Source organism: Procambarus clarkii, chromosome 43 (genome assembly GCF_040958095.1).
Source record: "Procambarus clarkii isolate CNS0578487 chromosome 43, FALCON_Pclarkii_2.0, whole genome shotgun sequence".
Classification (NCBI taxonomy): domain Eukaryota; kingdom Metazoa; phylum Arthropoda; class Malacostraca; order Decapoda; family Cambaridae; genus Procambarus; species Procambarus clarkii.
Window position 1 is genome coordinate 31,875,722 of NC_091192.1, and position 14,438 is coordinate 31,890,159.

The window sequence follows — 14,438 nt, forward strand, 5'->3', positions numbered from 1 at the left end:
TTAGACAACCTGCAACTAGGAAGGTGGGGGCCCAAGAGTTAATGCTTGATCCTGCAGGTACAAACATGCGAGGTGACTACATGCGCGCACACATTGCAAGATTGAGTGTGTGAGAAAGGTACTGAGCGATACAGTGTGCGAGCAACCTGTCCTATAAAGAACGTCCATTTTGATCCTATGCATTACAAAAGGCTAAAATTTACGTACTAGAAAATGGAAGAGGCCCCGCGAAAGTGACATAAGGTCTCGTTTTCTGTTTTGGGTCCTGGCAGGTTAGGAGAGAACACTTTAAATTTAGAGAGGGTGGCGGGGGAGGGGGGGTGTTAAGAGAGACTATCATATAATGCACAACTCGCTCACACGTATGTGCATCCACAATTAGACAATCTCCAGAGATGGTCTGAGAAATGGCTACTAATTCTAATCCTGATGCAAGCGTATGAACATAGAACTTGGAATAGAACTCCTTAAATACAGTACAGATGAAGAGAATGCAACTCCCATCATCTGAAAGATAGACCTAAGAGCGGTCTTAAAATCTAACACCAGAAGAACACATCAGGATAATAACGAGAGCAGTATATGACTTACTTGCAAACGTATGTTCATTCACTGCCACCTATTTGTGCCTGCAGGATAGAGTATTAACTCTTGGTTCCAGCCTATTTTGTTGCAGGTTGTCTAATTCAGTGACTTGTGACCCATTTCCCTGTCATTTGTTTTTAAAATTAAGAACGAGTTTGCTTCTATAACCAGCTCCTTAGTTCATTTAATTTTCCCTCTACTCTTAGCCCTTAGACAGTGACTATGGAAAAGGGTCATACCTCCCTATGCAAAAAATATATATAATATAAAAAGAAATTCATTAGAATTATTAATTTGTATGCAGTGTAGGAAACAAAAATTAAGTGAATATTTGTTTCAGTGGGTGGAGGCATTCTGCAAGGCTGTGTCTGGCACTTGTCAGCACCTGGAGCTTGACTATGCTGGCTCGCTTTTATTTTCCGATGTTTCACTGGTTGTTTTATCACATGTTTTTCTTTATGTCCACACAACTATGATAGCCACATTTGCATCATACATGTAAAACCTAGAAAATAATTGTTTAAATTGTAATGACGATGACTTCATTACCCTAGTAACATTCATGACAACTGCATTCGTACCATGAAATGGTAGCAGGATTTTTTTCATGGGTCAAGGTAAACTCCATTACAACCACATATCCATATTTGCATTATAAAGTACATGTAAAGCACAGACAATAATTGTTTAAATCTCCTATTGATTACCTCAGTCCCTTGGGGATCATCAATAGACGATAATTGCAGCCAAAAGGTTAAACTAAATAATAACTTTTAACATGTGTGATTCATCCGAGTCGAGCTTCGATATATCTTCCTCTACATTGTTCGCATTCGTTCTCCCTCTCCAACAGACTCCAAAAGGCTCCCTCCTAGCCTTTTAGGAGGCTATTGCACAGTATATAGCTACTGGCACCCCCGTGTCAGAAATGGAAACCTGTTTCCTCTTCCTCCACAGAAGATAAGGCTTCTGTCCTTCCCCCAATTTCCTCTTCTGTCCTGGTTCTTACCTCTCCTGTCATGGGAGCAGAGTTGGATGATCTACACACGAATCTTGTGAGTTACTTCCCAACTACCCTTTGTGGTTATTAGTCATTTGATAAAATCCTTAGTGAAGCCAATATCTTCGATATTGCTTGCCTTATGTGCTGCTGTTATATTGACATTCTTGGTGATGAAAATGGGAAACTGCCCATCAAGGTGATGATGTTTAGCTTCTTTTGAATATCCAGAAACACTGATGGTGCTACATAGTCTTCCCAGCTTGGTGCCTTTTGATAATTTGTTTCCATGGGTTTACTGGAATGGTTAGAATTGGTACATTTACAAACTCTTAAGTTTTTCACTTAGGTGATAATTTTTTGTCTAGGCTGTTTCTAAATGAACCTAGTAAACTGGTTTATTTAGAAATTTGTGCTTGGTATACTTCATTGGTACTCACTAATACATCCTAACTGGATAATTTCCAAATCTTTTTAGTAGTGCCATTTTACTGACTTTCAAAATTAAGTGTTAATATAATGAATCTTTGCATGGAAATTTTATATCAGTAGCAAGAATATGAAAAGTACATGTCCTATTTTTATAACAGCTGACATGGGGAAATTAACAGCACCAAGTCTGGGGCTAGTTATAGAGGATATAAAGGAGGACCTTGACGATGTGCCAGAACTAATAGAAGCTGGACAGGAGAGTATAGCTATGTCTATCCCAACAAAGGAAGAAAAGGCTGAAAATGAAGCCTCTCCTAAGGATGAGGCTAAAAAGGATATTCCTGTTAATATAGAGGAAGCAAAGAAGGAAATAGTTTCTGCTTCTGAGGATGATGTAAAGAAAGCAGCACTTTCTGCATTCAGTAAAGAAGCAACAAAAGAAGTTCCTTTAAACATTAAGGAAGAAGCAAAGAAGGAAGCATCCCAAGGCAAAAAGAAGGGTTCTAAGGATGAAGCCAAAAAAAAAGCAGCTGCTGCTTCTAAGAATACTGATAAAAAGAAAGCATCCTCCAAAGAAATGGAACATGCGTCAGCTGCTGAAGATGTAAAGAAAAAGGCGACTCAAGCACATGGTAAGGAAGCCAAGAAGAAAGCAGCCCACGACAAGGCAGAGGTAAAAAAGGACGATTCACCTGCCCAAGCTGAAGTGGTCAAGCAGGAAGTTCCTTCAGTTCTTCCTGAAGTAGGCAAGGCAGCAGTCACAGCTGATGAGAAGGCCAAAGAGGAGGCAGTTTCAGTTCCAGCTGAAATTGTACAAACACCTGTTCAGGATGAGTCCAAGAAGGAGGCTGTCTCAGAACCAGCTAAAGCAGAACCCAAAAAGGAGAGTGCTGCTAAAGGGCAGTCCAAAAAAGAGCATGCTTTGGCAAAAGGACAGTCCAAAAAGGAGGCTGCTCAGGCTAAAAAGGAGGCTGCCTCAAGAACTAAGCAAGAGGCAACAGCAAAGAATGAATCAAAGGAGGCCACACTCTCACCTGCTAAAATTGAACCCAAGGAAGCTGCCCCAACACCTGCTAAGGATAAGGATGAATCCAAGAAGGAAACTGCCCCAACACCTGCTAAGGATGAACCAAAGCAGGAAACTGCCCCAACACCTGCTAAGGATGAACCAAAGCAGGAAACTGCCCCAACATCTGCTAAGGATGAACCCAAGAAGGCAACTGCCCCAACACCTGCTAAGGATGAACCCAAGAAGGCAACTGCCCCAACACCTGCTAAAGATGAACCCAAGAAGGCAACTGCCCCAACACCTGCTAAGGATGAACCCAAGAAGGCAACTGCCCCAACACCTGCTAAGGATGAACCCAAGAAGGAAACTGCCCCAACACCTGCTAAGGATGAACCCAAGAAGGAAACTGCCCCAACACCTGCTAAGGATGAATCCAAGAAGGAAACTGCCCCAACACCTGCTAAGGATGAATCCAAGAAGGAAACTGCCCCAACACCTGCTAAGGATGAACCCAAGGAGGAAACTGCCCCAACACCTGCTAAGGATGAACCAAAGCAGGAAACTGCCCCAACATCTGCTAAGGATGAACCCAAAGTGGTTGATTCAGCTGTAAAGGAAGCATTGCAAAATGAGGTAACTGCCCCTGGTAAGGAAGAAGCTAAGGTAGAGACAGCCCCAGTGAAGAATGACACTGTTCCTGCTGCCCCAGCCACCATGGAAGAGGCTGCTGCTCCTGCTACCGTCCCAGCTGCTGTGGAGGTTGCTGCTCCTGCTGCTGCCCCAGCCACTCTGGGGGCTACTGCTGCTGTCCCAGCCGTCACAGAGGCTGCTGCTGTCCCTGCTCCTATCCCTGCTGATGCTCTTGCCCCTGCTACTGTGGAGGCTCCTGTTGCTGGTTCTGCCACCACTGTTAACTTGGAGGCTGCTGCTGCTGCTGCCTCTTCTGCCCCAGTCAGTGAGGTTGATCCTGCTGCTTCTATTCCTATGCCTACTAAGGCTGATCCTGCTATTCCTATCCCTACTGAGGAAGCTAAACCTGCTGCTGCAGGTGAAGCCTCTGCAGCAGCCCTGGTTGCCTCGCCAACACATGCTCTGGCTTCTGATCATATTACACCAAGTACAACTTCAGGTGTTGCACCCTCACCAGTTCCAAACCCAGCCTCCTCTAGTTCCCCAGCTCCTGCATCACCATCCATACCCACCCCTGCCTCTGCTTCTACCTCACCCCAAGCTCGATCTGGATCTGCTGGACAGCCCGCAAAGAGCAAATCCGTTAAGAAGCAGAAGCAAAAGGGGAAGTAGGGTATGTTTACTTTGTGTGGAACAGACATGACCTTCCATTGTGTTGATGGGGTAGCTTGCAACCCCCCCTAGTGTGCTCCTATCATGAGCATTTCATCACTTTCAGAATTACCATTTGGCCAGTTGGCATTTCTCACAACTTGTATTATTTGAGTGGCTTAATGATTTAGTGTGATGATTACACCTGGTAAGGGAGGTAATATTCTACAAAAAGTAGTTTAGTGGCATGATTTGATGTAATATTTAAGTATTTTGAATAACCCAGTTTTATTATTACACTAACATAGCTTATTCAGTAAAGTGTTATGTAATGTAGGTGGTTATTAACAACACTGACATTAAAGTTGTAATTTTTTTAATGGTATGCCTGTTTTGAAGAAGGATGTTTTAAGATTAAATTAATTACATGCTGTAAATTAAAAGTGTGATTTTCAGGTTTGGTGTTAGGTTATGAGTTATATAACTGACGTGTATGTTCATTCTTAAATAATTTATCCACAATAAAGCATTTATCTAAAGCAAAGGGATAATTTGGTGTGCCTTGGTCTTGGGTTCTAGATAACTTAAGTGGGATGATTGGGTATGAGCCAAACATACATGTACTTTGTGTAGTACATTATGCTGTACTAGTTCTGTAAACTATGATGGAATGTCTGAAAGTCACTAATACTGTAATGTTTTCATTACAATTTTCTCTGCTTTGGATAGGTGGATATCAATGGAATGTACACAAAAGGAATGCACAAAATTCAGTAACTTTGGTCAGGTTCAGACAGGGAGGAATGTGTTTATTAATGGTAATATATTATGAACTTAATTATTTTTCAGCCGTTGAAAAGCCTGCCGTAACATTGGAGAAGGAAGCAAAGATTGAGGAGATTACAGTTGAAGAAAAACCAGTTGTGAAACCAGATGGAAAGACAGATAAGCCCAAGGAAGAAAGTAATGAAAAATCAAGCAAGATAGTGGAAGTAGCGCAGTCCGCAGACAAGTCTGCAGAGGAATAATGTGCTCGGGTGGTGATGGCGGCAGCGGCACAGGTTCAGTTTACCTGGAGCTACTCCGTGGTTACTAACCAGCAAACAAGAATCCTCAGATATAAATGATAACCCTCTTTTCTGCTGTTGAAGACAAACTAGCTCCTAGAATTTCTGTAATTGTCTTGACAGTGGTTAACTCCTGTTCTAGCTGTTATGTTTCTTGCCCATTATTTTTTGTGTATATAAAAGATTGTATCTCTTTGATATTGCATCAGTGGACCCGTATTTTCTCTCACCCTATGCCTCTCGGTATATTTAAAAAGGTGGAAAAAAGTTTGTTGAGTGGGCGATCACGCAGGATTTGTAATGAGCCTTGTAACATTAAGCCATTAAAGTAAGAAAGTTTTTATAATTTTTATTTATCACTGAAAGAATCTGCTTGTCTTATGTAATGAGCAAGCATAACCTTCAATGTTTGTATCCATCCTTCCTCCCAGTTATGTCTTGGGCACCACCATACATGTGATGAAACCATCTTTTTTTTTTTTTTTTATATTCCTTGTTCCCCACAATGGTGTCTTAGGATTTACCTGGTCATGATCCATGCGCACACAGTACTTCACAAGTTTAACTAATCAAAGCATTTTTCTGCAGAAACTAAGAGTTTTGACACGATGTAGAGAGTACAACTTTGAAGTTCTTTAATCATGGCAGGTTTCAGTTAAATATACATAATAACTTTGATTATTTAAACAAAATGTATTTTGTTTCAATTAACAAATAGAATTTGAACATGTCATGAATATTAAATGTTCTAAAGGTTCAGAAAATGTTTAAAGCAGGATGATTCTTAAATCATCGATGAATCGTCTAGTCACCTCAGATGCACTCTATACTCAGTAGACCATGAAATCCATAAGATTTCATGGTCTACTGTCGATTGTATCAGGTATTAGTATTTTACTTCAGTTTGGAATAAATCAATGGACTATCTGGGAGTCGAGCCAGTAAACCCAACATCTATTTACTGTTGCAGTATTAATGAGTGGCGTTCATTTGACGTCGAATTGATATTTCTTTGTTATAGACCCTAACTAGGCTATCAATGAGCAGATCCAGTTCAATGATTATTGTTGAATTGGCGTTGATTCGGCATCGAACCGGCGCCGTTCTTATATATTGTGCTCGGTGGGCACAATGTGTGCAATGTTAATAATTTGTCTAATGCTAGACATGTGATCAAATTCCTCGCCCAGGATGACAGGGGGGCATGTGACCAGTAGCTTGTACTGGTAAGTTTTAGATACATTGAGGATATAGATGATCTGGAAATAATGTCAGACGACCTAACGTTAAGGGGCCATGAGTTAGTTTTTTTAAAAGTTGTTCAATGTCAATAAATTTTTTGAATAGTTGTATATGAAAAGGGCTGCAATTGTTCTAAGCTTCAGTATTGCAGCCTAAATAGAAAGGGAGATTTTTTCAACGAATTTTAGTTTCAAATTGAAATTACAACCACAAGATTCAAATGAAGTCATTTCTGTGACACACCTCTGTCACATTAGCATATAATAAAAGGATCTGTTTCAGCAGCTTTTCCAAAATATGATTAGTTTTACTAATACAAATAGTTTCATAAAAAAATTATGCAAATACATCATGGTTTATTACTATTATAAAACCAATAAATGAACTTTGGACAAAAAAGTCGAAACAGATTTGTAGAAACATGAACTCTATATATAATGTATATATAAGATGCATTGATCCTTTTGTTTTAAATTCTTACTAATCATAACTCCCAGATCCCTTTCGCAATCCGACTTCGCAATCTTAACACCATCTAGCTCGTATCTTGTAACTCTATCATCATTACCTAGCCTCAGAACTTTACATTTATCAGCATTAAACTGCATTTGCCAATCCTTTGACCATTTCAAAACCCTATCTAGATCAACTTGAAGTGATAGTGAGTCGTCCTCCGAATTAATTTCCCTGCCGGTTTTCGTATCATCGGCAAATTTGCAAATGTTGCTACTCAAACCTGAATCTAAATCATTTATATATATTATAAACAACAGATGTCCCAGGACAGAGCCTTGAGGCACTCCACTTATAACATTTTCCCACTCTGACTTGACTCCATTTATACTAACTGTTTCCTTTGGTATACCCATGCCCTAATCCAGCTTAATATAGCACCCCCCAATACCATGAGCCTCTTATCTTTTTAATCAGTCTTTCATGTGGCACTGTATCAAAAGCTTTGCTAAAGTCAAGGTACACAACATCACAATCCTTACCACTATCAACTGCCTCAACTATGCTAGAATAAAAAGATAACAAATTTGTTAAACATGAACGGCCATTTATAAAACCATGTTGCGACTCAATTATTAATTTATGTTTTTCAAGACGAAGGCACTTTTCTTAACAGGAGGAGGATGGTAGGAAAAGAAGTGAATGTACATGCCACTATGCATGGGTTTACGGTAGACAGAGAAAGAGAACCCGGACACAGAGCTGTGAACGTGAACGTCAAGAAAAGGAAGGAGGGAATTAGATTCCCACTCAATTTTGAAATGGATGGAAGGAGCCAGATTGTTAAAAGAGGAGAGGAAAGGCTGGAAAAGACTAAGGTCATGAAGCCATAAAGCAAAAATGTCATCAACATAGCGAAGCCAGAGAGAGGGACGAGTATCAATAGAAGGAAGAAGAATAGTTTCGAAGTATTACATGTAAAGACTGGCAAGAACAGGGGGAGAGAGGAACCCATAGCCACGCTGAAAGTTTGAGAGAAGTATTTACCGTTGAAAGAGAATGAGTTAACACAGAGTTTGATGAGTTCGAGGAATACGTCAGTGGGAAGCGGGAGAGGAAGAAGGCCCTCAGTCGCCTTCTGACTAAGGAAAGAGAGAACGTCATCAATGCTCTATTTTAAAATAAGAGTTGATTGTTGATTGTTCAATAAATCCCTGAACTATATGTTTAACAGATCTCTCACCCTGTCCATGGAGGACAGAAGAAAATGTATATATGCTTATTAGCATTGTAAATGTGTGGCCACGTCTGTGGTAGAAAAATAGTAATAATACAAAAAAATGTTCTATTTTCTAATTACTTTCTAATTACGACGAAACGTCGTCGTTTCTTCAATTTCTAGTGTGTAGTTTGGTCAACTTTTTTAGCCACGTTATTGTGACTTTTCGTCAGCATAAGTGTTACTTGTTTCTGTTTTACTTAGGCGCAGTATGAGTATTTATTACTCTTATGGTCGCTTTAGTAAGATTGTTAAACAACTTCTTCTGCTCTTTTGAATTTTAGCTGAAATCTTATTGGGTTTGTAACTGTGCACTGTGTTAGATAATGTTCCAGTGGTCTGTTGTGGCTGTAACTGTGCACTGTGTTAGATAATGTTCCAGTGGTCTGTCGGGCATTTCTCCACAGTGCTGACATTTCCTCTCATCTTCCAGAACCTGTAAGCCTATTTCCCCATGCACATGGGTATCCAAGCCTGATGCGATGTAAGTGTACTTCTGTTGTTCTACTGCTCCATTTCATCAAACTAAGTGGTTCATAGTTGGTTGAATTTTTGTATTAACCCGCAGATCCCGATGTTGCAGCTGCTGTGTTGTGGTCACTGTACATCTTCTGCATTGCTTTATTTATAATTACTTTCTTAATCTGTGATAGACTCTGTGGAATGTAAATGTCTACATTTCTTCTCTTAGTTACAAGTTTTGCAGTTTCATCTGCAATGTTATTTCCAAATATCTCCAGTCGACCAACAAATTGGGCCACATTTGACCCGCGCCACATTTATACCTGGCGCCACCAGCAGCCAACAGAAAACAACTGCCTCACCGCAGCACTAAGGATCAGCTGACGCCATAAACACAACATTCCGCCCTACAGTGTGGCAAGTCTCCCTCTAACACACCTCTCTTTAGTTACAGCTCCTCTATCTACACCACAACACAATAAACACTTTTGAAATCTTGTCCTTCTCAACACTGACGCTTCTCCCAACATTTGTTCTCGTGCAGTCATCGGGAGGATAAATCCTTCATGCAAACTGCATCTATCTTGAGGTTATCTTGAGATGATTTCGGGGTCACACACCCCCAGGAAGCAGCCCGTAGCAGCTGTCTAAACTCCTAGGTACCTATTTACTGCTAAATGAACAGGAGTATCAGGGTGAAAGAAACTGACCATTTGTTTCTGCCTCCACCGGGGATCGAACCCGGAACCTCACGACTGCGAATCCGAAGCGACCTACCACCAAGAAGATGTATGTAAATTATATTTTTAATATATATTCAGTTTGACGAAGTTGGATACATTTTTACTCAACTACTTTCATACAGGATTGAGTTGATGTTTTAGTATTGATCGCTGGAGTGTTGAGGGCACGATATAATTATCTCTGAGCATTGTTGGAGATATCGGGGTCTTTCCTGACTACATTTTGAATAAATATTATCTTGTTTTGTTGAAACACACTACTTAAATATACATTCACATTCGTGCTGCTATCTAGACCAAGGGCTGCTAATTAAGCACTAATTAAGATTAAGATAAATTAAGATCAAGATTAAGCATCTAATTAAGACAGCTAATTAAGCACTCTAATCTTGTCAAGTAAAATGCCTTCGTTCAGAGCCAAAGAAGCGAAACAAAAATAACTTTTTTTTTATAATAAATGTCAGGTTTTAGAAATCTCCAAAAGATACAGCACTTTGATTCCAGCAATTCTGTTCACTTTCATTTTGAATATTTTTCCAAACACAAAATCAAATTATTTTAGTAAATCATTTCACTAAACACCTTGCGGCAGTGAACATGGAGGACCCCCACCAAAAATGTTTCCAATTGGGCCTCCCATCTCCTATGGTCGGCCCTGAATCCTAAACTATATGAAAAAGTTACACAATCTGTCATTGTCGCTTTCTCATAGGACGGTAAGTCATAGGGGCCCTGTGATCAGTAGCCTCCACTAACAAACTTTGGGTACATTATGAGGCTATCCTCAAGAACACGTCAGCCTCCACTAACAAACTTTGGGTACATTATGAGGCTATCCTCAAGAACACGTCAGCCTCCACTAACAAACTTTGGGTACATTATGAGGCTATCCTCAAGAACACGTCAGCCTCCACTAACAAACTTTGGGTGCATTATGAGGCTATCCTCAAGAACACGTCAGCCTCCACTAACAAACTTTGGGTACATTATGAGGCTATCCTCAAGAACACGTCAGCCTCCACTAACAAACTTTGGGTACATTATGAGGCTATCCTCAAGAACACGTTAGCCTCCACTAACAAACTTTGGGTGCATTATGAGGCTATCCTCAAGAACGCGAATAAATTAATGGCATAGATTTTTAACATTGGCATCCAAGTCTACTGAGTAACGAGTCGTGTTGAAAGTCAGATGCGCTGACAGCTCTTGTGGGGGAGTAATTTGTTCAGAGTATTTGATGCTGACTTCCCAAGTGCTCTTAGGATAGGACGGGCTAAGATACAAGGTTCAGCAAGATAAGCTGGTCTCATAACTCAATAGTGATGTGAGGAAACAAGATCTCAGAGACTCGCCTAACCACAATCGAAGGAGCTTCAGCAACTTACCAGACTTACCGAGGCCGATGTATAATAACTCCCATGTGCAGGCGATGAGTCACAATAACTATATATATCAATATATATATATATATATATATATATATATATATATATATATATATATATATATATATATATATATACATATATATATATATATATATATATATATATATATATATATATATATATATATATATATATATATATATAGTTATAGATATATATCAATATAGCTATAACTATATATAACTATATATATCAATAACTCCAATATGTGCGAGCCGTTACTCTTCTCAATAGGCTGCATTTGTAACGTTAGTTACGATAACGTAAAAATGATATCAGTGCTGGTCAGGCTTGTAGGAGGCCGGGTCCTCATGTTCTTGGTATGAGGCCGGGTCCTCATGTTCTTGGTATGAGGCCGGGTCCTCATGTTCTTGGTATGAGGCCGGGTCCTCATGTTCTTGGTATGAGGCCGGGTCCTCTTGTTCTTGGTATGAGGCCGGGTCCTCTTGTTCTTGGTATGAGGCCGGGTCCTCATGTTCTTGGTATGAGGCCGGGTCCTCTTGTTCTTGGTATGAGGCCGGGTCCTCATGTTCTTGGTATGAGGCCGGGTCCTCTTGTTCTTGGTATGAGGCCGGGTCCTCATGTTCTTGGTATGAGGCCGGGTCCTCTTGTTCTTGGTATGAGGCCGGGTCCTCATGTTCTTTATTATGAGGCCGGGTCCTCTTGTTCTTGGTATGAGGCCGGGTCCTCATGTTCTTGGTATGAGGCCGGGTCCTCTTGTTCTTGGTATGATGCCGGGTCCTCTTGTTCTTGGTATGAGGCCGGGTCCTCGTGTTCTTGGTATGTGGCCGGGTCCTCTTGTTCTTGGTATGAGGCCGGGTCCTCATGTTCTTGGTATGAGGCCGGGTCCTCTTGTTCTTGGTATGAGGCCGGGTCCTCATGTTCTTGGTATGAGGCCGGGTCCTCTTGTTCTTGGTATGAGGCCGGGTCCTCTTGTTCTTGGTATGAGGCCGGGTCCTCTTGTTCTTGGTATGAGGCCGGGTCCTCATGTTCTTGGTATGAGGCCGGGTCCTCTTGTTCTTGGTATGAGGCCGGGTCCTCATGTTCTTGGTATGAGGCCGGGTCCTCATGTTCTTGGTATGAGGCCGGGTCCTCATGTTCTTGGTATGAGGCCGGGTCCTCATGTTCTTGGTATGAGGCCGGGGCCTCTTGTTCTTGGTATGAGGCCGGGTCCTCTTGTTCTTGGTATGAGGCCGGGTCCTCTTGTTCTTGGTATGAGGCCGGGTGCTCATGTTCTTGGTATGAGGCCGGGTCCTCTTGTTCTTGGTATGAGGCCGGGTCCTCATGTTCTTGGTATGAGGCCGGGTCCTCTTGTTCTTGGTATGAGGCCGGGTCCTCATGTTCTTGGTATGAAGCCGGGTCCTCTTGTTCTTGGTATGAGGCCGGGTCCTCATGTTCTTGGTATGAGGCCGGGTCCTCTTGTTCTTGGTATGATGCCGGGTCCTCTTGTCTTTGGTATGAGGCCGGGTCCTCGTGTTCTTGGTATGTGGCCGGGTCCTCTTGTTCTTGGTATGAGGCCGGGTCCTCATGTTCTTGGTATGAGGCCGGGTCCTCTTGTTCTTGGTATGAGGCCGGGTCCTCATGTTCTTGGTATGAGGCCGGGTCCTCTTGTTCTTGGTATGAGGCCGGGTCCTCGTGTTCTTGGTATGAGGCCGGGTCCTCTTGTTCTTGGTATGAGGCCGGGTCCTCATATTCTTGGTATGAGGCCGGGTCCTCTTGTTCTTGGTATGAGGCCGGGTCCTCTTGTTCTTGGTATGAGGCCGGATCCTCGTGTTCTTGGTATGAGGCCGGGTCCTCTTGTTCTTGGTATGAGGCCGGGTCCTCATGTTCTTGGTATGAGGCCGGGTCCTCTTGTTCTTGGTATGAGGCCGGGTCCTCATGTTCTTGGTATGAGGCCGGGTCCTCATGTTCTTGGTATGAGGCCGGGTCCTCATGTTCTTGGTATGAGGCCGGGTCCTCATGTTCTTGGTATGATGCCGGGTCCTCTTGTTCTTGGTATGAGGCCGGGTCCTCATGTTCTTGGTATGAGGCCGAGTCCTCATGTTCTTGGTATGAGGCCGGGTCCTCATGTTCTTGGTATGATGCCGGGTCCTCTTGTTCTTGGTATGAGGCCGGGTCCTCATGTTCTTGGTATGAGGCCGGGTCCTCATGTTCTTGGTATGAGGCCGGGTCCCTTATTCCCTTAGTGTCAGACTCGTCAATAAATAGAGACACTCGTAGATATCGCTGAAACTAATTTGATAACAAAAAATGTAAATGTTAATATGATAATAATCATATAATAATTCATTGTCTCGGGGGGACAGGTAGCCAGTTTATATATACAGTACATGTTAGGCTTATATCCCCCCTCCCCCCCAAAAAAAACCTACCTCACTGTATAATTATAAGGTGTGAAGTATAGACAGAATTGTTAACGTAATAATCTCCGTTGAGGTCTGATAAAAGACCTTTTGTGCCCTCTGTAATCCTTTTTTGCGCTACCGCTCACAGGATGAATATGGGGTGCACAATAAACCAGGCGCCTCCGGCGGCAACAATCAAACAATCTGACAATCAACAATCAATCCTGGGTACCAATTTACTGACAGGTGAACAGGTGCATTAAGTGATAGGAAATGCGCCCGAGCATTTCTGCCCCGGCCGGGATTCCAACCCGGAATTCCCGATTGTGAGTCGAGAACGAACTCGACTACCAGGACCATTCATAAATGTGAAAAAATGAGTCGTGGCATTAATCTAGACAGGTTGGGAAGGCTAGGAGCCAGCTAGGAGCCAGCTAGGAGCCAGGTAAGAGCCAGCTATAGGAGCGAGCTAGGAGCCAGGTAGGAGCCAGCTAGGAGCCAGGTAAGAGCCAGATATAGGAGCGAGCTAGGAGCCAGGAAGGAGCCAGCTAGGAGCCAGGTAAGAGCCAGATATAGGAGCGAGCTAGGAGCCAGGAAGGAGCCAGCTAGGAGCCAGGTAAGAGCCAGATATAGGAGCGAGCTAGGAGCCAGGAAGGAGCCAGCTAGGAGCCAGGTAAGAGCCAGATATAGGAGCGAGCTAGGAGCCAGGAAGGAGCCAGCTACCTGGTTGATGGGGTCCTCTAAGCTAGGAGCTTAGCTGGACCCTGCAAGCACAACTAGGTGAGGACACACACACAACCACCTGTAGGAGGTGGGAGTTACGAGGCCCAACTACCTGGGGGAGCTGACGAGGCTCCCACCCCCACCTGCGTCCCGTGGGGGTGTGAGGTGGGGGCGTGGTGGGGTGTGTGTGAGGGGGTGCTTGCGTGTGCGTGCTGAAGGGGGGGGGGAAGCGTGGTAATTTTGGAAAGAGGGAAATGGTGTGTAGTGATGGGGAATGGGATTTTTTTTTTTGGGGGGGGGCGCGCTAAGGGAGGTTTGAAGTGGTGGGTGGGAGGGGGGGAGAGAGAGAGAGAGAGAGAGAGAGAGAGA

The 14,438-nt window shown here is 42.8% G+C and overlaps 2 protein-coding genes across 5 annotated transcripts in view; one reads left to right on the plus strand and one right to left on the minus strand.

Moving 5' to 3' along the window:
* Positions 1-5,714, plus strand: part of LOC123755917 (neurofilament heavy polypeptide) — a 34,800-nt gene extending 29,086 nt beyond the window's left edge. For 2 of the 4 annotated variants that reach the window (XM_045738866.2, XM_069300197.1), the window contains exons 5-6: positions 2,176-3,981; positions 5,157-5,714. In XM_045738866.2, coding sequence (XP_045594822.2) covers positions 2,176-3,981; positions 5,157-5,335 — 1,985 coding nt within the window. In that variant the 3' untranslated portion in view covers positions 5,336-5,714. Of the gene's footprint in view, positions 1-2,175; positions 4,330-5,156 lie in introns of all 4 variants that reach the window. The other 2 variants (XM_069300196.1, XM_045738868.2) reach the window with 2 other exon arrangements.
* Positions 5,715-11,276: 5,562 nt separating this feature from the next.
* LOC123755671 (putative uncharacterized protein ENSP00000383309) lies at positions 11,277-12,962 on the minus strand. Its single transcript, XM_045738397.2, has one exon. The coding sequence runs from the start codon at positions 12,960-12,962 to the stop codon at positions 11,277-11,279; it is 1,686 nt and encodes a 561-aa protein (XP_045594353.2).
* Positions 12,963-14,438: the final 1,476 nt, after the last annotated feature.

Coding starts and splice junctions, on each gene's coding strand:
- LOC123755671 (XM_045738397.2), bottom strand. CDS start 12,962: ATGAGGACCCGGCCTCATACCAAGAACATGAGGACCCGGCCTCATACC.